The sequence below is a fragment of the Vidua chalybeata genome, chromosome 34 (genome assembly GCF_026979565.1).
Source record: "Vidua chalybeata isolate OUT-0048 chromosome 34, bVidCha1 merged haplotype, whole genome shotgun sequence".
Taxonomy (NCBI): domain Eukaryota; kingdom Metazoa; phylum Chordata; class Aves; order Passeriformes; family Viduidae; genus Vidua; species Vidua chalybeata.
Window position 1 is genome coordinate 710,231 of NC_071563.1, and position 26,300 is coordinate 736,530.

Below are 26,300 nucleotides of genomic sequence, written 5' to 3' on the forward strand. Positions count from 1 at the left end.
AGAATGATATGAAATAGATTTTATTATGTTATTATTTATTTATTTTTATTATATTATTATTCATTATAGTCTTATTATTATTCATATTATATAACGATTTATATTTATATTTTAAGTTATTTTGATATTAAAATTTTGATACTAAAATATCAAAATATTTTGATATATATTTCGATATTAAAATTTTATGTAGTTATTAATATGTAGATATTAATTTCTGTAGATATTTCGATATTAAAACTTTCTGTAGAATCACAGAATGGCTCCACATGGAACAAACCTTTCCAATCTCCAAATCCAATAATTTTCTATGGGAAAAAAATTCCAAGAAGACACAAATTCCCAGGAGCAGCAGGATCTTGATCCCGCTGTTTTGAAGGGAATTCCGTGATTTTATGTCTCTGGCTCCCAGGATTTCCTGCTCCGGGTGAAGGTGAATGATCAAACTGAGCAGCGAGCTGGGATTTCATTGGGATTTAATTGGGATTTAATCCCGATTTCTTGGGATTTCCTGTGCTTTCCTCCAACATCCCAAATCATGGATAAATCCCGTGGGAAAAGGGCGGTGACGCCGCGCGTTCCTCCCCGCCCGCGAAAACAATTAATTAATTCCTGCTGAACGGATTTATCCCAGTTCAATTAATTAATCCCGGGTAATTCAAGGGTTTTTTTTTTCCAATGGGGAATTCCGTACCTGAGCGGGAAGGAGCCGGCTGCTCCCCTGGGATGGGGTTGGGATCGACCTTTGTCCCTGGGTTTATGGTTGCTGGAAACCGAGATTGGCGTTTTCCGGAGGGGGATGGAGCTTGGGAAAACGCCCGGAAAATCCCGTCCCGCTTCCCGGTCACCGCCTGGAGCTGGGAGAGGTCGGGATGTTCCTCCTCTCATGGGAAATCATTCCCTGCTCCGCCTGGGTTTAGTGGGAAAAAAGGTTTCACTGACCAAAAATTCCGGGGGAAAAAAGGGAAATCTCAGAGGTGGGTAAAGCCATGCTCGGTTTGGGATTTCTTTTTCCCTGGGAATGGTGTTGGGTGTTTGTTGGCACAGGGTTATCCTGGTTTTCTTCCTTTTTGTCATGGAAATTCCAAGCTTAGTTTGGGATTATTCCTTTTTATCTGGGGGAGGGTGGGGTTTTTTAGAAGGCAGGGGGAAATTTTTTCCTGGTGTTTTTCCTTCTTCTTTTGACATGGAAAATTTATTGATGGGGAATTTATTGAATAGTTAAATCCCTATGTCAATTTTAAGAAGTAATAAAATACAATGCAATAAAATGCAATGAAACAAAAATAATAAAAATAAAATAAAATAAATAAAAGTTCCTTGATTTAACTCGAAAAAAAAAGGGGGGGGGGGAAAGGTAGGAAAAAGGAGGGAAAAAAGGGGGGAAAAGTGGGGAATATTTTCCACACCTGGAAGAATTTCCTCCCTGTGAGGGCAGTGAGGCCAAGGCACAGTTTTCCCAGAAAAGTTTTTGAAACACGTTTGGAATATGTTTGGAACGTTTTTGAGGAAAAACCCCACAATAACCAGAAAACAGCTGGTTTCCATCGTCCACCCAGAGCCAGAACTCAGCATTCCATGAATCCCATGGATTTATAGGATGGTCCCTGGCGTGGAGAGGGAGAAAAATCTTCCGGAGAAACCAGCCCTGATTTTCCTTGGACTGGGAGAGTCTGTGGAATTCCAGGAGATTCACCCAGGAGCTGTTAAATCCACGACATTTATCCAAGGAAAGCCAGTCCCGGATTCCCTGGAAACCTCGTTGGTTTTGGCTCCTGGCCATGTTTGATCCCACCCGGAATCACCACAAATCCCAGAATTTTGTTCATTATTCCTGAAGGGCGGGAATCTCGTAAATCCAATTATTTTCCAGCTCTCTGTCCAACCTGACTCCCTCCCTCTCCCTAATCCAGAAACAGAACTGGTGCAGGAATAACCAAACCTGGAAAGTGTTGGAACTTTAAAGATCTAATCCCACAATTTTTCCATATCCATGGATTCCCACCTGGTCTCTGTGCTCATGCATTCCCAGTTTTAACTCCGAGTCAGCCTGGTGGTGTGATCCACCCCCAGTTTGGGACTCTCCGCCTCCCATTCCCGAGTTTTTCTGAACTGTGGGAAAACCAGGCTGGGAAAGGAGCTGCCCTGGGCAGGTGCTGAGCATTTGAAACCTTTTCCTGCTGCCCTTTGGATCAAGGTGTGCCACAAACGGAACCTTTGGAATTTCCAGATCCAGGCTGTTAAGGTCAGCTGGAATGTTGCACCTGAGGGAAAAAAAAGTCTTTTGTGGTCAAAGTCCCTTTTCAGGGCTTTTTTTTAAAAGTCCCTTTTAAAAGTTTTAACGTCTCTTTCCAAAGCTTTTTTAGGATTTAGTTCAGGGGTTGCTGGAGTCTGTTCCCATGCAGATGTGGAAAAGATCCATGTCCAGGGAATAGAAAAAAATTCCTCAGTTCCCCAATCCACGTGGAATTCCACATGGATATTCCAGGTCTGGCTGCTCAGGTAAGTCTGGCTGGAGTAGAAATGTCCACGATGAGGATTTTTGGGAGAATACTGAGCTGGGGGGGTTTTTATTGATATTTCCCAGGGAATGATTCCAGGTTGAATTTTTTTTTTTTTTGCCTCGATGGAAATTCCTGTTATTTGTGGGTGGTTTCAAGTGAAGTTGTTAATGATCATTTCATGTTAATTTCTTTAAGTTAACATTAAATGATCTGCCTTAATTGAATGAATTAAACAATCTGCTCATGCATAAATCTGACTTATAATTGGGATTTTGGTCCTTTATAAGGGGAATTAGTCATGGAATTGTTGCTTGTAATTTCCTTGGAATTTATTTTGTCGTTCCCTGCTTGAATTAGTTTTTAGTTCAGGTTGGAGAGATTTTACCTTTATTTAAGGAGCATAAACCAGAAAACAATCAAAACCAAGACAGAAATGGCTCTGGAGCTTTTAATCCTTCTTATTCTTCCTTTGTTCATCCCAATTCTCAGAAAAGGGAATTTACCCTCAGGCTAATCATTGAACAGAAACATCAGTGCTCAAAATCTGGTCTGGAATCCTGGACATTATTATTAATTATTATAACTAATATTAATTACATATTAATTGGATATTAGGAAAAAGTTTTTTACAGAAAGGGTGATAAAGTATTGGAATGGTTTGCCCGGGGAGGTGGTGGAGTCACCATCTCTGGATGTGTATTAAAAAAAGATTGGCTGTGGCACTTGGTGCCGTGGTCTGGTTGAGGTGTTGGGGTTGGAATTCCTGCTTTTCCCCATAAAATCAGAGGCCTCTCCGGGGATTTTGCCCAGATTTTTTGGGTTACTGATATCTGCCACCATTTAAAAGTAAACGGGTGGAAGAAATGAATCCCACTCGATGATCTTGAAGGTCTCTTCCCAACCTGGTGATTCTGTGATCCCAATCCCAGCTTTCCTTTCCAGCTCTTTCCTGCCCCGTGCTTGGCCTTTGGAAGATTCCATGCTCTGCTTTCCTTGGGAATGAGGAACTGGACGTGGATTGGCCTCCACAGGGGTGGGAGCAGGAGTGGGAAAAGCTCCTGCAGGACAACTGAGGCTGCAGGCCGGGGGAGAGGGGTGGGGAGTCCAAGAAATGTCCTTTCCAATGCGGGATATTCCATGATTTTATCACCCGCGTCCCACTGGCCAATCCCGTGCCGGGGGAACCTCAGGGAATCAACGCGGGATGTCCAAGGAGACCTGTCCTTCCCAAGGAAAAGGACCTGGACAGGAGGCAGGAAGAGGGGCTGGGAAGCTGGGAAAGGCCCTGGAGAACCTTCTGGCTCCTCACAATTCCCTGGCAGGAGGGTGCAGCCAGGGGCAGGAAAGGATTGGATCGGATCCCAGGGAACAAGGCTTGGGATGAGAGGAAGGGGCCTCAGGCTCTGCCAGGGAGGGTCAGGTTGGACACCAGGAGGAATTTCTTCCTGGAAAGGACTGGAAGGGGCTGCCCAGGGAATGGCGGAGTTGTCACCCCTGGAGGTGTCCAAGGGAGGAGCGGACGTGGCGCTCGGAGCTCTGGGCTGGTGACAAGGTGGGCGTTGGGCACGGGTTGGACTCAGTGGCCTTGGAGGCCTTTTCCAGCCTCAGCGGTCCTGACTGGATGGGCCTGGAATGACCATTTGAAAGCCGACTCGTGTTCCTTAGGAATTCTGCCTCAGTTTGTCTCCTGCCTGAGGTTATCCACATCCCACTGGGCTTGGGTTTAGCCTGGGAATCACAGCTCAGTTCCTTGGATTTCCTTAAAAACAGCTGATCCTGGCATTCTCCTGATTTCCCTCAAAGGGGCTGAAGCACCCCGGAGGATTTTCCCATAAATGGAGAGAACTCAGTGGCTCTGGTTTGATTCCCTCTTCCCGTGGTGTGCTTGGCAGGAGCCTGGTGAGATTTTCCCTAGATATTTGGGTTATCGATGCCTTCCCCAGCTGCAGAACGCTGGGATCCAGATTTCGGCCGGCTGTGACTCTTTCCCATCCTTTTTTCCTACAGCTGATTCTCTGGGTGACAGGTAAAGCCTAGTTCTGTCTCAATCCTCATTTTATTTAAGGGAAGGGAATTTACTTCCAGGTGAAATCTCTCTTTTTTTTTGCCAGCTCATTTTTCTGGCTTCCCCACATCCCAGTTTCCCATAAGAAGCGCTGATGGGAACCTTGATAACCACCAAAGTTAAAAGTTCCATTAAAAGCCATTAAAGTTCCCTTCCAACCCAACCCAGTCCAGGATTGGATGACCCCGGGGATGAGCCATTTTTCCATATCTTTCTCTCTCTCTCCTCACAGGGCAGTATAACAACCCTCACACTAGAATTACCATTGGAATTATCCTACCCTGTCAGTTATGAGACAGAATAATCCCAGAGAGAATTCTCATCCAGTGGTTCTTCCGCAGAAACTCCACAAGAACCAAAATGGTCACTTGCAACCAGCAAAACCCTCAAAATCCAATTTTGGGTTCCCATCGGATTTTCACCGGGGGAATTTGTCCCTGTTCCTGAAGAACATCCGTCCCTTGGACAAAGGCAAATCAACACCTGCAGAGTCTTCTTCAAGTGCTGGTATGATGAGGTCGAGGTGGACCTGGATGTGGTAGGTGGGTGCAAGGGACGGAATTCCTGCTTTTCCCCATAAAATCAGAGGCCTCTCCAGGGATTTTGCCCAGATTTTTGGGTTAATGATATCTGCCAACATTTAAAAGTAAACCGGTGGGAGAAATGAATCCCGCTCCGCTGCCTCAAGAGAGATTGCAGGTTGGAGTTACGATTTACTGAAGAAGATTACTGACAAGAAGAGGTTAGAAACTGCCGTAAACCAGTTGATGATTGTTAAGCATGTACTGTTAGTTTGGTTATTATAGTGTCAATGGGGTTAAAAGGGGAGTTATACGGAATACAGTACTCAACTTATCGTATTACACCTAAAGTGCATCCCCCCAAGCAAAAAGCGAGCCAGGCTGGAGAGAACTGCAAGGGCCAATCAGTGCTTTAACTGAATGAAGGATCCCAACAGAAACCAAGGCAAAGGAACAAAAAACAGTATAAAAAGGGGGGGGGGGGGGCATCCGAGTCGGTGAGACTGTGCCGCTCCACCTGGAGCATCGGGAACGTCCCCGCTCAAGAAAGGAAGATCAAGCTCCAGCTCTGCAGCATCCTTGCTCAGGAACGCTCCTGCTCTACCCGCGGGCCCCCTAAGCTTTGGGCCTTATCATAAATGCTGAAATCACTTTAGAACCGGGAGTGTGTTCCCGTTTTTTGACAGTATGTCAGTTAGACACCAAAAGGGAAAACCTGCGTCAGCAGCAGCTGAAAACAAAGCTAGAATCTAAGCTGACACATTTCAGATTTTAATTTCTGGGTTTTAAACGTATTTTGGCTCAATCCAGAACTCCATAAAGCTGTTTAGTCTCCTCTTGAAAAAAAGAAAGATTCTCATTAGAACACATTTTCCAGTGATGCAGCTGCTGTTAGACAACAAGGGGAAACATACAGGCAGGCAGATTCCTTGCTCCTCTCTTTCTCACCTCAATAAATTTGCCACCTTTAGGATATCATGAGATATCGTGATTTATCCGTTAGGATAAATCATGAGAACACAAAATTCTCTTCCAATTACATACATAAAAAGATTTTTTAATTCATTCTTCCCAAGTTAATTTGTAAGGCTTTCATAAAAGATTGGAATGATGGTCTTTTCTATTCCAGATGGACAATGTTTTATTAGACCAATTCAAGACAAGGCTTCACTTTCAGCTCGTAACACGTGAGAATGTCACGTGAAAACCAAGAAGCAGATTCTGGCCAGAGCACTGGTTTGAACCTGCTTCGGGCTGGAGTCACCTGACCGAGTTCTTTTGGCGTGTATTTTGAGTGTCTTGCATTTAAACCATGCAAGAGCAAGTCAAAGGCAGGCATCATAGAAATAGCCACTAAATAGATAAAGGTAAAAGATTGAATTATAAAAACTGAGCTTTTCTAAGCGGAAAATCTTTTTGCTGAGCTTGAGACTGCACTGTGTGACTGACATGAGGCTTTGCTCACAGATTATGCATGAACAATCCAGAACCTCCTGACTTCTCCATCAATTTGTATCTTGTGTATTTTATCCTTGCCCACTCTAGAAAAGCTAGAAAATTAAGGAAAACATGCACAGCGATTAAGAAAACACAGTGCAATTTAGGAACCACTCAAGAAAACCATGGTTAAATTGCCTATATGTTGTATCCAGAGATGACCCAAACAATTGCTGCTGAAGAACTTAAATACCATTAACTTTATTACCAATTTTCAAAGGCAGGTGGAGTTGCTCTTCCTGCTCGAAGAATTGAACAGGACTCTTGCTATTAGCAATTAAATCATTATTTGATTCCAGCTTAATATGATTTCAGAGACTCATTATAGCTCTAAAACTGTAGAACACTGTGTGCTTTGTGGATGAAAAGACCAGAGAACCGTGAACAATTCTAGGGATTTATGTCAATCATATTGATTGGTCAGGGCACTATGTGAGCTCCTGTGAAATCCTTTGACAGAACATTATAGTTTATCATACTTAACTTGAAAGGATTCCCTGTCTTTGCCAGGTGTCAGTTTCAGAGAAGCACAGAACCAGTTAGCTTGTAAGCGATCTCTGAGATCACTGCGCCAAGCTTTGCACCAAACACCACCTTGTCAACCAGAGCAGAGCACTGAGTGCCACATCCACCTGGTCCTTGAACGCCCTCAGAGACGGCGGCTCCACCACCTGCCAGGGCAGTGCCTTCCAACGTTTAAGAATCCTTTCTGTGAAGAAATTCCTCGCCCCCATCTTACTACAACCTCCTGCCAGGCTGGTGTAGAGAGTGACAACATTCCCTATTGCCCTGATTTTTAAAAAGTGTTAAGTTTTCCTGTATAGTTCTTTTGAAAGCTTTGGAGTTCTTTTAGAAGTTTTCTATGCCTTCTGATGTTTACATATTTCTACTGGAGCTCTCACGCACTCTTCATGGAAATAATGATTATTTTGCATTCTTCTTTGTGGGAGGAGAGACTTGATGGACTGTTAGTTTGACCAGTGTGGTTGGAGAAGTAGCAATTTCATCCTCCAATCCACTGTCACTTTTAGAATTCTATATATTGCAAAGTCAGAAATAAAATTAGCTCTTTTTCTCTTTTGAACTTACCAAGCTTCTGTGGACTCATTTCGCGTCCAGTAGCGACAGTTCCCCCTGGGCCTCCTTTGCTCAAGACTGAGCCCTCCCCAGCTCCCTTTGTCCTCTCAGCCATTTCTCATCAGATTTACTCTCTAGACCTTTAATCAACTTCCTTTCTCTTCTCTGGACTTGCTCCAGCGCCTCAAAGTCCTCCTTTGGATGACGCCAAGCTGGGTCAGAGGGCGGAGCTGCTGGAGGACAGGAAGGCTGCAGAGGGCCCTGGACAGGCTGGATCCATGGGCTGACACCACTGGCATGAGGCTAAACAGGACCAAGAGCCGGGTCGTGCACTTTGGCCGCACTAATCGGCTGGGAAGCTGATTGACAAGGGCTGAACCTGAGCCCAGGTGTGCCCAGGTGGGCAAGAAGGCCAATAGCACCAGGCCGGTCTCAGCAATAGTGTAGCCATCAGGACCAGGGCAGTGATTGTCCTTCTGTGCTGGGCACGGGTGAGGCCACGCCTCCAGGGCTGTGTCCCTCTCTGAGCCCCTCAATAATAATTAAAGTTTCTCTAGCTTTATTCATTATTTGCCTCCTTTCCCTGCCCGGCTGTGACTGGAACTACACCAAAGGGAAAGTGCCTTCAGCCGAGGGAAGGCTGTGGTTGGGTATCTGCTTCTGTTTGTCGTTGCTGTTGTTTGTTTGCCTTCTTGTACACACTGGTAAAGAACTGCTACTCCTTTTCCCATAGCTTTGCCTGAAAGCCCCTTAATTTCAAAGTTACAGTAATTTGGAGGGAAGGGGGCCACATTCTCCATTCCAGAGAGCTCCGGCAGACACCTGTCTTTCAAACCAAGACAAGCTGACAATTAACAATTTATTAACAATTGTTTATTAACACTTAACTGACAGTTATCTATTACTTATCAATCTAATCAACAAGTAGTTAATTAACTTAGCTAACTAAAAGGTAGGACAGAGGTGTTCACTGGAACTTGGGAGGGTAGCTGCAGAGGTCTCTGGTGAAGGGTGGGAGACCAGCAGCAGCAGCAGGCACTGACGGATGCTGGAGCTGACACAAACGCTGTCACTCAGGTGCTGCTCTCCAGAGCACCTCCTTCTCGGGTCCCTGGCCTTACTCTGTCTGCTCTAATGGTTCACCCAGACTCTTCTGCTCCCAGGCTCTGCCTTTCACCATCACCCACGCCATCTTCTGATCTGGCTTCAGGTTAGGAATCCTAGGAAGAAAGGGACTGGTGTTAGCCAGAGGAACATTCCCAGCCAGCTGCTTTCCTGTCTCCTTGCAGTGCACGCAGTGTTGCATCCTGTCTCTGTGCAAGCAGCGAGCAGCAGATTAAACAACTGCAGTCACTGCATGGAGGCTGCAGAGGTGCAAGGGCAGGAACATGAGCAGTCAAATCCCTGGGGACCAACTACAGCACATGTGGAGAAGCAGGCCTTGCTTGTCCCAAAAGGAAGCAGAGTTGGGGACTGGCTGGTCCCTGGATCTCTCGTTCCAGATTTTGCAACCCCCCCGGGAGCTTACTGTTTCATACAGTGTCTTTTCCCAGTGCCTCCCCACCACGGGATGAAAGATGATGATGAAAGATGATGATCTTTCTGTGCTCCTGTGGGTGTCTCTGCCATCTCTGGGGCTGCCTGTCTCCAGGCCCACCTCCCCATCCCACTCAGAGGGACTGAAGGGAGGGTGCTAGGGGATGAACCAGACTGGGCTTGGTGATGCCCAGCAACAGGACAAGAGGCAATGGGCAGAACCTGAACAGGAAATTCCACCTGAACCTGAGGAAGAATTCCTTTCCTGTGCAGGTGATAAGTTGCCCAGAGAGGGTGTGGAGTCTCCCTCGCTGGAATTGTTCCAGAGCCCTCTGGACACAACCCTGTGCCATGTGCTCTGGGATGACCCCGCTTGAGCAGGGAAGTGGGACCAGATCACCTACTGTGGTTCCTTCCACCCTGTCCCACCCTGTGATTCAGTGATACCCATCAGTAGCGTGAGTTGGCAAGTGTGCAGACGTTTCCCACCTGCACAGCATGGTGGTCTTAAACATCCCCGTGCACTGCGGGCAGAACCGCACGTGAAAGGTCTGCTTCTGGCCAGGAGCGATGATGCCATGGTAGGGGTTGATGGAGAAGACCTCGTGGACAACATCTGGAAAGACTTCCAGGGAGGGGCTGACATGATCCTGCTGCTCGGAATCCTGCTCAGAATCCTGCTCCTGCTCAGAATCCAGCTCAGAATCCTGGTCCTGCTCAGAATCCTGCTCCTGCTGCTGCTCGAGCTGCTCCTGCTGCTGCTGGGAATCCTGCTCCTCCAGCTGCTGGGAATCCTGCTCCTCCAGCTGCTCAGAATCCTTCTGCTGCTTGGCAAGCTGCTGCAGCTGCTCCACTTTAGGATGCGTCTCAGAAGGATGGTCCTGCTCCCACCGGAAAAGACACAGCAGCTTTCTGCGATGCTTTACAGTATCATAAGAGAGGAACCGACCTGCAGGGAGGAAGAGGACACCTTTCAAGGACAAAATCCTGTGTTCCCAGCAACTCGGCCTCCTGCTGCAGGTAGGTGGGGGAGAGCTGGGATGCACTTGGAGCATCTCTGGCCAAGGACTTTCAGCGGGAAATAGAGCGTCTGGGAGCAGGGTCTCTGCCTGCAGCACACACTCCTGTGCCAAAGCAGGAGAGCTGCTTTTAGACAGTGACTTTGCACTTGCCCTGGAGTGGGGAACTGCACACAGACAGTGGCTGCAGGGCAGCTCACTCGTTACACCAGTGTTTTTCCCAGTCTCAGACTTGGCAAAGAGATGATCTGATGTCCCCCTTCTCAGTCCTGACCCAGCACGTGGCTCTCCCCAGAGCCTGGCTCAGCTCCTTTGCAGAGCAGAAGTGGCAGAGCAAGAACAGAAGGGGCTGAAAGGCAGAGGGGGACAAGGAGAAAACTCTCCAGCTGCAGCTGGGAAGATGCTGATGAAAGTGGATGTGTGGACAAGGATGAAAAAGCAATTCATGTTTTGGAGTGAAAGTTGCAGGGTCTTCTCCCCAGGCCCTCAGCTACCAAGTGAAATGGTCTTACGCATCAGAGTGGTTGAGTATGGCTTCTTGGCTGGTTCACTCTCTGCAGCTTTCTCCCAGAAGTATTTCAGAGCTACCTCGCCTGTGTTGTGCATCGTGAAACTGAAAAGCAAGAAGGACGAATTTAAAAAAAAGTCCAAGAAGTATAAAGCAAATAGTACAGTAATATAGTCTGATGGACTCCTGGAACTGACTCCTGGTACCACTTTCTCCTAAGGAGCATCTTCTTCCCCAGGCAACCCTGCCATGCTCCGACTGCTGTCCAGGGTGGCCCAAAACAGCATTTCCAAGTCTGGAAGTTTAAGAGAAAAGGGCCAAGATGGTGCCCAGGACATTGAAGCTAAGGGGCTTGCTCTGGACTTTAGGTCTTGGTTTGACTGCAAACTTATTTTTGAGCAGATGAGGACAGGTGACACGCAGTGGAAGCAAACCCATGGCTGTTCTCAGCAGAAAGGTATGGCAGCACTGAGCCTCTCCTGAGCACCATCTCCCGCTTGGCTTTGCGTGCACGTAAAAGGGCCTGTGCTGGTTTGGGCTGGGGCAGGGTTCTGGGAAGCAGCTCTGGGCCAGCCCTGGGCAAAGGCAGCTCCCGCTCGCAGGGCCCTGCCTGGCCTCCAGCACTCACGTGGCTGTCCTTGTCTGGAAGGGCAAGGTATCCTTGAACAGAACCATGTCCGTGTTCAGCTCAAACTGGGCGTAGGCAACAACAGCACTGAGGTACACCTCGGCCTCCTGGCTGCTCTCCTCCACCACAGCGTGAGCCGCTTCTGGGACTGTCTCGACCGCCTGCAAACAGAGGAGGGAGGAATCACTGAGCAGAGCCCACAAGGTCAGGCTGAGAAGGGGATCTTCTGGCCTCCAAGATCAGCCTCATAGAGGGACCCACATTCACTTTTACTTCCCTGGAAAGCTGACAAAATTGGGACTGTGCTACAGTAGCTGTTTCTACCCACTGATCCAAGCGGTCACTAGCCCAGCTGTTAATATCCCCATGGAGACTATGGCTGCATTCCAGTCCCTGTACTTCAGCCTTGTAGAGGGACTGGCTCTTTTCCGGGTCCCCTATAAATCCAGCAGGTCTCAAAATTAGGATGAAGTTCCCCTGCTGGAGCTCTGTGGATGGAGAACCCCAAGACTGAAGAGTTCTAGAAAGGATCTTATTCTTCTTGTCTTAGGAGAAAGTGCTCTCCAGATGTCATGTCTGCAGCAACTGCTGGGAGCTGGGGATGGGCATTTTGGGATGGGAAAGATCTCACTAGGAAAGTTTCCAACTGCAGATGTTCTGATAGAAAAGAGGATGGTTTTGAGGCCTTAAAATGGTCCAGAAAGAGTTTGGAAAGAGCCTCCACCCAAGATGAGCGTGTTTGGCAATAATGTCAATAAAAGCAGGAGTCTCTGGAGTCTCCGGACTCCTCCATAGAGTCATACAGTGCCTGGGCTACTCCCTGATGAGATATCCCACACAATACAGAGACCACAACCAAATTCTCATGCAGACAAAACTTGGGGTTCACCAGCATATGCAGGTGTCGTGGTTTGACATGGAAGTGAATTTTTTCTAGGAAGTTAGGTTAAACTAATCAGTGGTTAGGTTTAGATATTAGCACTTAGAGTGACTACTGAAAGTATAGACACGCTTTTGAGAACACAGGGGGTTAAAAGCAAGAACTCTCAGGAGAACTCTCTCTTTTGGTTCTGGTCGTTAGAGAGTGCAGACTCCCCCCCTGCCCAGCCTTAGGCTGGGTGGGGGAGGGGAAGCCACGCGGCCTTGTTTAGGTAGGCCGAGGGTGCTGAGGGTCTGGAACTTAGCTAGCTCTTGTGGACAGAAGGGTAGAGAGAAGCAGAGATGCTTTTGCCCCCCCTCCCTCATGTGGGAAAGAGATGGAGAGCCTGGCGGCACCTGAAAATTTGCCGGCAAAGGAGAAGGAGAAGGGGGGGGAAATGCTCAGCGTGGGAGGCGGAACGTCAGACTGAGATATCGGCCGTCCAGGGAGTCTGAACTTTTAACTCTTTCGAGGGAATGAGGGCTTTTTAAAAGTATTACTCCTCCTTGATTTGTAGTGGAAGAGAGATAGTCTAGGACCTGAGATGTTAGAAGAAGAAATATTTAGGTAGGAGGAGATAAAGAAGTAGCTTTTAGCTAGACTTTTCTTGTTAACCATGGACTGAACTAAAATCTCCTGCAATAGAGACTGCATTTTAAGGGGATGCAGTGGTGACCCAGGGAGACTTGTTTCAGCTTTGAACAGTACAGGAATGGTGAGAAACGAAGAGAGCTGAAGAGAGAATAGTAATACCCTCTATCTTCAAGAAGAAGATGAGTCCTATTTTTGGACTCCTCGGCCCTAGAAGAAAATAGGAGGGACTGTAGTCCCAGGATGAGAAACTAAACTGTTATATCTTTAGGTCTATAGCAAAGCATCTTTAAAGGAACTCTACGAGTAGTCTGTCCATGCACAGTGGTGAGAGCACTGTGACATGGAAAAGAGAGTGTCACACTGGCAGATTTTTTTTCCGGGCAGTTGCCATGTGTGACAGGGAAACACAGGGGGGCAGCTGTGTTTCCTGGGGGGCCTGTGGTGCAAGAGAGACTTCTCTTTCCCTTAATAATTTAAGCATAGATTACCTGAAAGGTGGTAATTTGATCAAAAATCCCGGGTGATGTTTCATGGCTGGGTGTGTTTAAAATTGAGAAGAGGAGGGGTGGTTTTTAAAAGGTCTTCATCCTAGATTTAGTTTATGTGTTTTCTGTATTAGTAGTAGTTTAATAAAGTTTTTTTCCTTTGTTATTAAGCTTGGGCCTGCTCTGCTCTGTCCCTGATAACATCTCACAGCATTTATTTAAAGAAGGTGCATTTTCATAGGGGTGCTGGCATTGCGCCAGTGTCAAACCATGACATTTTATGGTTCCCTGACTGGGAAATCGAATTCTGGTCAAGATGAGATGAAGATAAGATGAGAGCTGTAAGATGGGATCAAAAAGAATAAGAGCAAAGCATGTATTAGGTTATAGTGCCAATATAGAAGTGGAGGGTTAGTGTAGGTTATTGTTTTATGTATAAGTGTGTTGAATGTAATTTTGATAATAATTTTAGAAATGTGTGTTCTCAGAGGCGAAGGGTAGAGTGTCGTGGTTTGACATGGAAGTGAATTTTTTCCAGGAAGTTAGGTCAAACCAATCAGTGGTCAGGTTTAGATATTAGCACCTAGAGTGACCACTGAAAGTATAGACACGCCTCTGAGAACACAGGGGGTTAAAAGCAAGAACTCCCAGGAGAACTCTCTCTTTTGGTTCCGGTCGTCAGAGAGTGCAGACTCCCCCCCTGCCCAGCCTTAGGCTGGGTGGGGGAGGGGAAGCCACGTGACCTTGTCCAGGTAGGCCGAGGGGGCTGAGGGTCTGGAACCGAGCCAGCTCCTGTGGACGGAAGGGTAGAGAGAAGCAGAGATGCTTTTGCCCCCCCCCTCCCCATGTGGGAAAGAGACGGAGAGCCTGGCGGCACCTGAAAATCTGCCGGCAAAGGAGAAGGAGAAGGGGGGGGGAAATGCCCAGCGTGGGAGGCGGAACGTCAGACTGAGATATCGGCCGTCCAGGGAGTCTGAACTTTTAACCCTTTCGAGGGAATGAGGGCTTTTTAAAAGTATTACTCCTCCTTGATTTGTAGTGGAAGAGAGATAGTCCAGGACCTGAGATGTTAGAAGAAGAAATATTTAGGTAGGAGGAGATAAAGAAGTAGCTTTTAGCTAGACTTTTCTTGTTAACCATGGACTGAACCAAAATCTCCTGCAATAGAGACTGCATTTTAAGGGGATGCAGTGGTGACCCAGGGAGACCTGTTTCAGCTTCGAACAGCACAGGAATGGCGAGAAACGAAGAGAGCTGAAGAGAGAATAGTAATACCCTCTATCTTCAAGAAGAAGATGAGTCCTATTTTTGGACCCCTCGGCCCCAGAAGAAAATAGGAGGGACTGTAGTCCCAGGATGAGAAACTAAACTGTTATATCTTTAGGTCCATAGCAAAGCATCCTTAAAGGAACCCTACGAGCAGTCTGTCCATGCACAGTGGTGAGAGCACTGTGACATGGAAAAGAGAGTGTCACACTGGCAGATTTTTCTTCCGGGCAGTTGCCATGTGTGACAGGGAAACACAGGGGGGCAGCTGTGTTTCCTGGGGGGCCTGTGGTGCAAGAGAGACTTCTCTCTCCCTTAATAATTTAAGCATAGATTACCTGAAAGGTGGTAATTTGATCAAAAATCCCGGGTGATGTTTCATGGCTGGGTGTGTTTAAAATTGAGAAGAGGAGGGGTGGTTTTTAAAAGGTCTTCATCCTAGATTTAGTTTATGTGTTTTCTGTATTAGTAGTAGTTTAATAAAGTTTTTTTCCTTTGTTATTAAGCTTGGGCCTGCTCTGCTCTGTCCCTGATAACATCTCACAGCATTTATTTAAAGAAGGTGCATTTTCATGGGGACGCTGGCATTGCGCCAGTGTCAAACCATGACAGCAGGAGAAGTGGATTTCTCTCCACTTCAAAAGAAGAGATGGAGTGCAGCAGACTTAACTCCTTGTTGGTGAAAAAGCACCAACCAGATGAAGAAATTTCTAACACCGTAAAATGGGATAAAATCATAAACCATTGCCTTCCATTCAACAGGGGCTGCAACACTTGTGCTTGTGGCACAGACTGATGGTTTGTGTGTGGCTGAAGGTCTCTTGTCAAAAGGCTTCCCCATCTTGCGTGAGTGTATCCGGTCACTGCGCTTCCACCTCTCCCCTGGAATGCTCTGCTGGTGAACCTCACGGCTGTCCAATGTCCAGAGGAAGCAGGGGCTGCTCAGCCAGCAGTGATGGTGTTCTGGTGGTTCTTTTTGCAAAAGCTGGGTTGGCTTTTTTTGCCGTTTTGCTTCTTACCTTCTCTGTTTTAGGCCACTTGGCTGCCAGCTCTTTCCTGGTGGTATCCTTCCGTGGGACAACGCGCATTTGGTCATCCCAGTCGGGAACCTTCCTTTGTGGCAGCTCAAAGTTGACCTTGGTCACCTTACATTTCACCAGGTGCCTCCTGAAGGTGGCTGGGACATCTGATTTCAAGGACACTGTGATGTCCTTGGCACAGCCAGGATGGAGGTGTCCCACCTAGGGAGAATCAGGGAGTCAAGACCAGACTGGAAGCGCTGCCAAGGGCAGGACTGGCAGCAAAAGGGACTGATGTGCTGAGCAGCTGTGCCAGGAATCTGCACCTCAGAGTGGATTTACGTGAAGTTTGATAGACAAAAGTATGAACAGAAGGTGCCACCTCCCATAACATGAAGCCTTTTCTGCAAGGCTGGCAGCCTTGGCCCAGCCAAGACAGGGACTCCATCTCCTACGTAGCACCAGAACGGGCTATCAGTGGCATGTGAGGACTCCCTGCCAGCTCCCGGGAACACCAGGGCAGGGCTTGAGCAACGGGGAAAGGCAGAGCAGTCCACGCTCACCTTGGGGGAGAACTGGAATGGGGCACCTGCCTCCCACTCAAAGTGCATGACCTTCGTCTGGCTGTGGTTGCTGATGCTGAAGGTCCTGTGGCAGGGCTTCCCGAGAGCACAGTCCCCAAAATTGATGTGATTCACTCTGACAGCTGTTAAGGAGGAGAGCGAGGGATCTCAGCATGCAGGGAGCCCCACCTGCCCCCCTGACGTGCACAGACAGCTGCATGTTCAATGCTTCCTTGCTCCAAGCCTTCCCTGCTCCGAGAGGGACTTCCCCAGGCAGTTTCACCACTTCCAGGGAAACACCCTGACACATCCCAAAGCCAGCGACGTGCAGCACAGCACACACTGCTCTGCGTGCATGGCTACCACGCCCACAGGCCACCAAGTCCCGTGGGTGACAGCCCAGGCCTGGCTAGAGGGAGGACACGCATGATCAGCCATTTTCCTCTTCCTTGCTCCACCTTGGCAGCCTCTCCTCTCTTACCATCAATGACGTCTTCCTTCAGATTGATCTTGGCATTCCTCTCCTGTGTGTCTTCCTCCAGTCCAATGAGGGTGAATTCGTCCTTGTGGCCTTCACCCACCAGCTCTATTAGGGTCTTGACAGACCAGGTGTCCCCCACTAACACACGGATCTTCCCTTCCAGATGTTGAGCCAGGCTGGGTTTGAAAATGACACCAAACTCTGCTGATTGCCCACAAGGCAGAAGGAAGAAAGGCTTCTTTGGGGGCTTGCTCTCTGCACAGCAATGGAAATCAGAGTTAGGTGGTACAGCTGCACAGAGGAAAGATTTCCACAGGATAGATGAGGAATAAGAGGTTGAAACCAGCTGCCTTCTAAGCACAGGTTCTACCCTCAGTGGTTCCAGACCCTCTTCCTCTGTTCACAAGACTGCCACCTCCAGACACAGCACCACTTAAGCAGCTTAACCTCAGGCTGATGCCCGGCCCTCATTCCATCCAGCCATATGCAAAGCTGAGCCAAAGAGTGCTTTTGGCTTCTGCTGGCTCTCTGTGTGCTCAAGGGCTGCGTCTGTTCAGGCTGGTACCTTCCCACGAGCAGCAAATAACCTCAGAGGGTCCACTGAGGCAGTGACGGTCCCCCACAACTCAACCCACCATGTCTAGAAGAACAGAAGAACTTCCTACAACTTGCTAGGAGGAAGCCCTGCAAAAATTCCCCAAGAAAAGCCTGGAGGACAGAGAGCCCAAGGAAAGAAAGTGTGCCTGACATCTGGCTGCTGCTCAGAGCAGCCAAGAGCAGGGCACACGTTTTCCCTCTGTGCATGATCACACTTCTTGGTTAATGAATTTACCGTTTCCAACGGAGCCCTCTTCCGCATCTCCAGCGTGGAATATCCGGAGTGCGGAGGCCCTGCCTTTCAAGAAGAATGCTGCATGCTCATCCTCCAGGAGTAACATAAACTGAGAAAAGAGAAGCCAGAGCACAACAATAGTGGTGTGAGGACAGGATGGCACAGGGACTGACACTGCAGTGCTGCTGCTCCCGCATGGGAGCCCAGCACCTCTCCCACTGCAAACAGCACTTAGCACAAAAGCAAAGTCAAACCAGCCGGGGAAAAAGGGTGTTCAGAGGCATCTGGATAGAACTGACACAGAACCAAACAGGACAGAAAGTAGCGGGCAGAATGTAATTAAACCACATCTAAGTCTACCTAAAATGTAGTAAACTAGGATCAAATACAATCTGATGGAACTGGGAAATCACACATGTCCAGGAGAACAAAAAGTGACCTGAGGGGGGGGGGAGAAAATACTCCACCTCCTTTCTTGTCTTCAACTTAAAGAAGAAAGACTGGACAAAAAATTTCCAAGAACTCCCTTCTTGGGGAACAGACGTCAGTCACTTGTTTAAAAAGAATTCCTGACACCTCTTTCCAGGTTGGCCATGTTTTCTGGGACCTTTCCCCTGTGCCACAAGCACTTGTTCCCAAAGCAGAGCGTTCCTCGAGCAGGTCCTCCTCACCTTGACAGGTATGATGCCATCGTTACGGATGACCAGGGGCAGCGTCTCTGAATCCCCCAGCTGGAGCCGCTTGAAGCGCAGCACGGCGTTTCCCCTCTTGCTGCGAGCGCTCGGGCGCACGACTGTCAGCTGCGGCTCGTGCCCCTTCCCGCTGATGGTGAAGGTCAGGGTTTGGGGTTTGATTTTCACAGAGCTGCAGGAGAGGCACAGAAACAATGTCAGCTGGCACTAAGCCATTTCTCACTGGGCAAGCGAAGCTGCAAGGGCCACCCACAGTGTTATCCCTGCCTGGTGCTCCTGTACCCCACAACACAGCCCCCCACCTGCCTCTTCCCAATCCACGCAGGGCCATTCACAAGAGGAATCTGCTCCAAAGAGCCAGAGCCTTCCACAATAACAGTTAAAAATAATTATTTCACTTAATTGAAACATGTAGCACAGCTGGTAAGTAAGGAGGCACCAGATGAGATATGGCAAATCCCCTGGCTGTAGTGAGACCAGACTTATGCAACAAGCAAAAGCACAGCATGAAAGCAGTGCAAAAGCAAGAAGGCAAAAAGAAATCCTTGTCACTATCAGTAAAGATCCACCGAGGTGGTGTTTTGCTCCCTCTCCCCAGGCCAGGGATGCAAAGGGACGATAGCCCAGGTCTCCTGGCTGCCTGCCACATCCCAGCCGCGGGCTGGTGCCTCCTCACGCCGGAAGGGTGGTGCAGGGCTTCTCCTACCTTTTGCTTTCCAATGCGGATGCCTCCTTGGGTGCTCGGCGGATGCGGAATTTGAAGCCGAGCATGCCTTTGTTCTCCAGCACGACAGTCTGGGTCTCCTTGGTGCCCTTGATCATGGCTCCGAAGTCGATGGGTGAGGCAGGCTCAATGCTGTACTTGCTGTACTCAGCTTTTGCCGACACCCTCACTGGGATGTTGGCGACAGCCTGGCCTCCTCCACCTGAGCTGGCATCTATCACCTGTGTCCACAGGAAGGGTGGTAACCGAAGCAAAGAGGCCAGCCTCTACCCCAGCCTCCACCCCAGGACTCCATCCGTTTACCCCTCCCTGTCTAAGCACCTCCTCCAGAGTCAGATTCTCAGCTCCACTTAGGAAGCCTCCCAGACGGTTTTGAGAGCCTTTGTTTGTGTATGTAGGAGAGAGGATTCTCCAGTTAAAGCCCTCCTTCCCTTAGACACCTATCCTGTTTACCCTCCCAAGACACCGTGTGGTAACGCAGCCTGGCCCAGGTAGCTCACCTGGCAGTACAGGATGGGCTTGTTCTTGAGGAGGATTTCACTTTTGGGGTGGAAGAGCAGCTCAACATTCACACCACGCTGGGAGGCAGTCAGCAGGCCCGACTGAGGCTCAACAGTGAAGTGGGATGCCACATTTTGCATCCTGGGACCTGCACCCTTCAGCGTGAAACTGGGGAGAAAGGGAAGGAATGGAGATCTCTGCAGTGCAAAGTTATAGGTGCCACCAGCACAGCCAGGACTTTGCATAGGACCAGAAAAAAAGAAAAGGGAGAGTCCAGCCCTGCCCAGATCTTGACAGAGAGTGCAGACAATCACGAGGTTACTGCAAGAAACCTTGAGACCAAAATTTGTCATTCACTCCTTTACAGAGTGTCAGAAAGAGAAAGGAGGTGACCATCAAAGGAAGGCAATGAATCTCAGCATTTCAGTGGCTGAAATTCTGGGGCTCTCCTTTGGGCTCCAGCTGAGCTGTGAAGAACTGCTGGTTTGGGGCTGGATTCTCTGGTAAAATAATTGATATTAGAGAGCCCAGGGTTTGTATTTCCTGCTGGAGGCAGCCAGCATGGAAACAGGTTCTAGCCATTGACAGAGGGAGAATTCAGGCCTGGGAACTCGAGGAAATGCTCACTACCAGGCAGCTGGACTCACCTGTACTCAATGTTGTATAGCCCTTTGTTCTTTAGAGTCAGGACTTTCTTCACGTTATCCAGGACATGAATGGTTCCAAATTCCAAGCTTCCATCTGGACCTGCAGAAAAGCCACAGAGTGAGGTCAAACATGGTATTTGTGAGCTGCTGCAGAATACACCAGGTCACAAACTACACGGAGGTCTTGGCACAAAACCCTTTCCAGCAAGTTTCCGTTCTTGGAAGTGTTTCCAGCTCCTTGTCTGCCCTTTCTCTTCTCACTCAAAATATCTGCAGGCTCAGTAGTTAAGGAGCTCGGCTCCCACTTCCTCGCTTCCAAGCACAAATCCAGTTACTTTAGATGCTGTGCTGAGCCTGTGGGGGTTGCCAACTGCCTGTTCACGTCACTGTTGTTTCAGAGCCCCCAGATCCAATCTGCACATGAAGCTGCACACTTCAAAGTTCAGAGGGGGGAGACTTAAGGCTGTCAGTGCCCTGACAATGCTTTATGCCACACAGCTTGCAGGGAATGTGCTTTATCTATCCATGCCATCCTTGCATGCTGTCCCATCCCATCCCATCCCATCCCATCCCATCCCATCCCATCCCATCCCATCCCATCCCATCCCATCCCATCCCAGTGCTTTGGTCACCCAAAGGTAATGCAGTGCACCTGGACTGCTTTGTTTGGGAGGCATCCACTGACCTTTGGGCATGTCGATGCTCAGAGAAACGTCATAGACCTCTGCAGAGATTTTGATGTTTTCAGCCTGAACAACCCCCACGATGTTTTCTGGATCTGAAACCTGAGGCAGCAAGAAACAAACACTGTTGAGATTATTCTTTTGGTAGACAGCCTGTAAGTCCTTGTCTCTGCTGGCTGCTTCCCCTGTGGCCTCCCTGGCTTCGCAAGCATTGGAGGACTCCCAAGCTTTGCTAACCTGTTCCTCTCATGGGCTGCCCCAGTGGGATTCTGCTGCAGTAAAAAACCCTATCAGCCCAACTCTGCACTCGACAGCAGGGAGAGCCTCTTGGAGAGGCACAGAGATGTAAGAACAACCACAAGAAGTGTCAGGTGTCTCAGAGCAGGTGGCATTGACAACCCTCTCCAGTCACCTAGCACCTTCTCGGAAATGCAGCCCCTAAACCATGGGGAACAAAATCCCAGGGGGAGAGTTTGTTGCACCATGCAAGAGCTTCAGACAAAGTCCAGTGTAGAGATCACGCCGCAGTCTGCACAAGCAAACAACAACCTTCAACCACCCACAGGGACAAGGCTGTGGAACAGGCTCAGGGTGCAGTGTCTGGTTATCTGGGGGGAGGTGTGATTTATTAAAGAAATATGGATATTGATCTAGTACCGATACCCAACTGTGATGGACAAAAACTCTCTAACAGTTTAAAGTTAGGAAGTGTATGCTTATTGCGACGCTGGGCAGCGTGCGGGATAGCTCCCAAATACACACTGCACCTTTCAGATGATTACAGAGTCCTTTTATCCACACAAGTGTTGAATACCCAAAATACAAATACACATTCATAATTTAGTACGTCCCATTCCTCGCTTGATATGCTAATCATTTCAAAAGCTATTAAGCATGCGTAGTTTGTTCCTTGAAATGGGTCGGTGGTCCCTTTCATGGGGAGGGGTCCCAAAATGAGGAAGTAAATGAAGTCTTCCTCATTCTGACCTTTCTACCTTTTCAATGCTAATATGACAAATGAACCTTGGTAGAAATCCCATTCCTTGTCTTCAATTGGTTTCAGAACAGAGGAGGCCCACAATTGTCTTATGTTGCTAAAAGCTATTTGTCAGTTTCTACATTCTTCATTATAAACCCAGCTAACTAAAGATTGTGTTGACAAGCAATCAATTATTAGTTAACTACTAACTCTTAACTTCATCAAGGCCTACTCACTGATTTTAATTAACTCTAGTAAGGCAATATCTCTAAGTAAAATCTTAGCTCCTCTAAAATCTCTAAATCCCTTAAAGTTTATGTTTCATGTGGATGCACTGCACGCTCTGGCAAAGGCTGTGTAGAGGCAGAAGTTGGGGTCAGAGCACCCTTGTGCCTGTCGGGTGCAGCTCTTCCTGAGCCTGTCCCCAGCAGCACACGGCTGCTCGCTGTGCCCCGCTCTGCCAGGCAGGGCACAGCCCCTCTCACCTCTAGTCGGAGGGTCTTCTTCATGCTGCCAATCTGCCTGGCCTTGAAATGCACCGTCACTTCAAACTCAGAGCGGGGAGCAATGGTGCCGTTATCTTGTGACAAGGAGAAGTCCTCAACAAGGTCATCCAGCCCACTGAGCTGCCAGGCCATGGGCAGCAGGGTGTAGTTTCTCAGGACCAAGGTCCTGCTGTCGGTCCTGCAGAGACAGGAAGGCACTTGGTATCAGCTGCTGGACGGCCACACCAGCCTCGCCACTGAATGCAACTTGGAGCAGCTCCATCCGTGCCCTGGAAACCCGAGTCAAACGTTTTCTCTTTGTCACAAGTCTTGGAGTGCTTGTGGGTGACTGACCTGTGCAGAAGCAGCTTGTCAAAGGACAGCTCCAGGGGGCTGACCTCCAGCTTCATGTGCACCCCATGGCAGCACAGGCTGAAGACCACTGGGTTGGGGTTCTTCCCAATGCTGCAGATGAGTTTGTCTTCCAGGAAGCCAGGGGAAGTGGGGTATGCCCAAATGGTCAGCTCCTGGCGCCGGCCCCACAGGAAGAAATAGAAAGAGCTCTGCGTGAGAGCAGGAGGAGCAGCCCCTGGGCACTTCTACGCTGCCTGCTCTGCCCGCCCTTCTCCTACCTGCTTCTCCTTTGGTTTCAGTGCCATGCTGGCAGGGTCCAAAAGGAACGTCTCTGCTCCCCCAGCATTCTCAAAGGAGAACTGGACCTCTACGTCCGCGGGGGAGTTGTTCAGGATGGTTAAATTCTCCGAGTTGCCGGGACAGTTCTGGGCCTCGTACCTGTCCACAAAAGGGGAAAGGGCTGCAGAGCAGACTGTTGGCTTTGCCACACATCGAGGAGAGCACCGTGTGTGCCAGATCGGTCCGTGTCTCACAAGCGGGACGGGACCCTGACTGGTTGCAGACTCAGGATTTATTATCTGTCTGTGTCATACAAGCAAAAAGCAAGAGGCACAGAGAAACAATAACATCCATGCAAACACAGATCAGAGATAAGATGGCAGCCCATGCAAAGCCTTTTTCTACATATTCTTTGGACCAACAGCATAAAAGAAAAGGTGTAAAGTCATTATACTCCAACCAATTAGAAAAGGACCCAGGTGGGTTTAATATTAAAAAAAGGACTCCTATGAACTTCAAACAATACACAATAATTAATTATTTAAGATGGAAACTTTTTCTATCTTAAAGCATATATCTAGGACTTTTCACATCTTGAGCTATCAATAAGTTCTTGCTCATTCTTGTTCCTTATGATAAATAGAAATGTATTGACTTGGTTCTTAACTTCCTAGCTTCCCATGAGAAGGTTTTGAAATTTCCTAGCTTTTCTCAGCTTTGTGTCTACTTTCTGGGGCCTTTCTGCACTTTCTAAAGTCTTCTACCTTTTTATATTCCTACACGTGTGCACCCGAGGAAGTGGTGCTGGAAGACCCTGCTCTAACAAACAACCGGCGTCCCGGCCGTCGGTGAAATACCACTACTCTGATCGTTTTTTCACGTATCCGGTGAGGCGGGGGGGCGAGCCCCGAGGGGGGCTCTCGTTTCTGGCACCAAGCGGCCGGCGTGCACCGGCCACGACCCGCTCTGGGGACAGCGGCAGGTGGGGAGTTTGACTGGGGCAGTACACCTGTCAAAGCGTAACGCAGGTGTCCTAAGGCGAGCTCAGGGAGGACGGAAACCTCCCGCGGAGCAGAAGGGCAAAAGCTCGCTTGATCTTGATTTTCAGTATAAATACAGACCGTGAAAGTGGGGCCTCACAATCCTTCTGGCTTTTTGGGTTTTAAGCAGGAGGTGTCAGAAAAGTTACCACAGGGATAACTGGCTTGTGGCAGCCAAGCTTCTCCTCACAGGACTTGTGTTCCAGACCCCTCAGCAGCCCTGCTGCCCTTCTCTGGACACTCTCCAGCCCCTCCATGTCCTTCCTAAATTGGAGACCCAGAACTCCCTTCTTGGGGAACAGACGTCAGTCACTTGTTTAAAAAGAATTCCTGACACCTCTTTCCAGGTTTGCCATGGTTTTTGGGACCCTTCCCCTGTGCCACAAGCACTTGTTCCCAAAGCAGAGCGTTCCTCGAGCAGGTCCTCCTCACCTTGACAGGTATGATGCCATCGTTACGGATGACCAGGGGCAGTGTCTCTGAATCCCCCAGCTGGAGCCGCTTGAAGCGCAGCACGGCGTTTCCCCTCTTGCTGCGAGCGCTCGGGCGCACGACTGTCAGCTGCGGCTCGTGCCCCTTCCCGCTGATGGTGAAGGTCAGGGTTTGGGGTTTGATTTTCACAGAGCTGCAGGAGAGGCACAGAAACAATGTCAGCTGGCACTAAGCCATTTCTCACTGGGCAAGCGAAGCTGCAAGGGCCACCCACAGTGTTATCCCTGCCTGGTGCTCCTGTACCCCACATCACAGAGTTTGTTGTGTGAGGTTATCAAGCAGCTTCACCATCATAGAAGGGACAGTGTGACATCACAGAGCAGGCTGTGACCTCATGGCGTGGCTGTATGATACCATAGAGCAGGCTGTGAGGTCAAAGTGTGTGCTGTGACATTACAGAGTGGCAGTATGACATGACAGAGAGGGTTTTGTGACATCTCTAAGGGGGTTGTGACATCACAGATCTGGCTGTGACATCACAGAGCAGGGTGTGAGGCCATAGAGCAGCCTCTACCATCATAGAGGGTGGCTGTGTGACATCAGAGTGTGGGTTGTGACACCATTGGGCATCTGAGTAACATCACAGAGCAGGCTGTGACATGACAGAACAGACAGTGACATCACAGAGTGATTTTGTGGTGTCACAGAGTCTTCTGTGACATCACAGCAAAGCTGTAGGAGATCGCAGAGTGATATCCTAGGGTTGGATCTATGACATGACAAGGGGGTTTGTGACATCCCCGAGTGAGCTGTGACATCATAGGGGGCTGTGTGACATCACAGGGCATGCTGGCAGTGGGGGCTGAGAAGGGGTGGGGGAATGCACCAGCACAGGGCCCATGGAACCAATGGACCATTGTGAAACTGTTTGGCCTTGTGGGACCAAGGGACCTTGGAATCATGAAGAGACCTCTGGGGCCTCATGGAATCACGAAGACCACTGTGGCATTGCTGGAGCTCATGGAAGCAAAGGAGACCGTACTGATGCTGTGTGGCTCCATGCAATGGAGGCATCATTGTGACACTGAGAGGCCCCATCCAACCAAGGGCCCCTTGTGACACACCGGGGCCTCATGGAACTGTGGAGACCATTATGACACTTTGGGGTGCCATGGAAGCAAGGAGCCATTGTGACACTGTGAGACCCCATGGAAACAAAGCTCCAGGGTGACACAGAGAAGCTGCCTGTAATCCATGGTCCATTGGGACACTGGGGAGCCAAAGGAGACCATTGTGACACCGCAAACCCCCATGGTCCAAAGGTCCATTGTGACCTTGCAGGCCTCATGGAAGAGAGGAGTCCCGTGACACTGTGGGGACTGTAGAACCACGGAGACCATTGTGACACTGCAAGGCCTCATGGAATTGTTGGGACCATTGGGAAACTGTGGAGCCTTCTGGAACCTAGGAGCCATGGTGACACTCTGGGACTCCTTCCAGCCAAGGGTCCATTGTGACACTGCAGGGCCCCATAAAGCCAAGGGCACACAGAACAGGTCTGGCTGGTTTGGCCTCCCAGGGGCCACCTGACTGGTCCAGCTGACCTTGGCATGTTGAGGGACTCTTCTCATCTGCGATTGAAACTCTGGGGCTCCGTGCTTTCCTTCCTATAGAAAAGAACTGTCCTTCTCCTCCAGGCACCCATGGCCAGAACTTGGATTTCACCACCACATTTCCTTATATCCAGGTGTGAAAAATACATCTTTTATGATTGGCTTTTAGCAAATATTAAAATGAACATTATATGTGTAATGTTAGAAAGTTATGCTATATTTATTCTCTTCAGTAGTGTGTTAAATATAGTTTTAGATTTTAAGAGAATGTTAAAAGAGAAACTATGTATGTGGGGTTTTTCTAAGGGAATGAGATACTCACTTCGAGATAACAGTCCCAGAACACCAAATTTGAGT

At 48.8% G+C, this 26,300-nt stretch overlaps 1 protein-coding gene across 1 annotated transcript; it reads right to left on the reverse strand.

Moving 5' to 3' along the window:
• Window positions 1-8,519: 8,519 nt before the first annotated feature.
• Window positions 8,520-24,726, reverse strand: LOC128802154 (hydrocephalus-inducing protein homolog). The gene is made up of 19 exons (XM_053968369.1): window positions 24,722-24,726; window positions 24,331-24,523; window positions 23,722-23,867; window positions 22,858-23,017; window positions 22,580-22,752; window positions 22,226-22,424; window positions 20,764-20,863; window positions 20,079-20,178; window positions 19,431-19,599; window positions 18,913-19,151; window positions 18,186-18,378; window positions 17,515-17,623; window positions 16,683-16,937; window positions 16,202-16,344; window positions 15,639-15,860; window positions 11,356-11,516; window positions 10,732-10,832; window positions 9,690-10,149; window positions 8,520-8,884 (listed from the first exon to the last, which is right to left on the reverse strand). The coding sequence occupies exons 1-19, from the start codon at window positions 24,724-24,726 to the stop codon at window positions 8,782-8,784; spliced, it is 3,231 nt and encodes a 1,076-aa protein (XP_053824344.1). The 3' UTR covers window positions 8,520-8,781.
• Window positions 24,727-26,300: the final 1,574 nt, after the last annotated feature.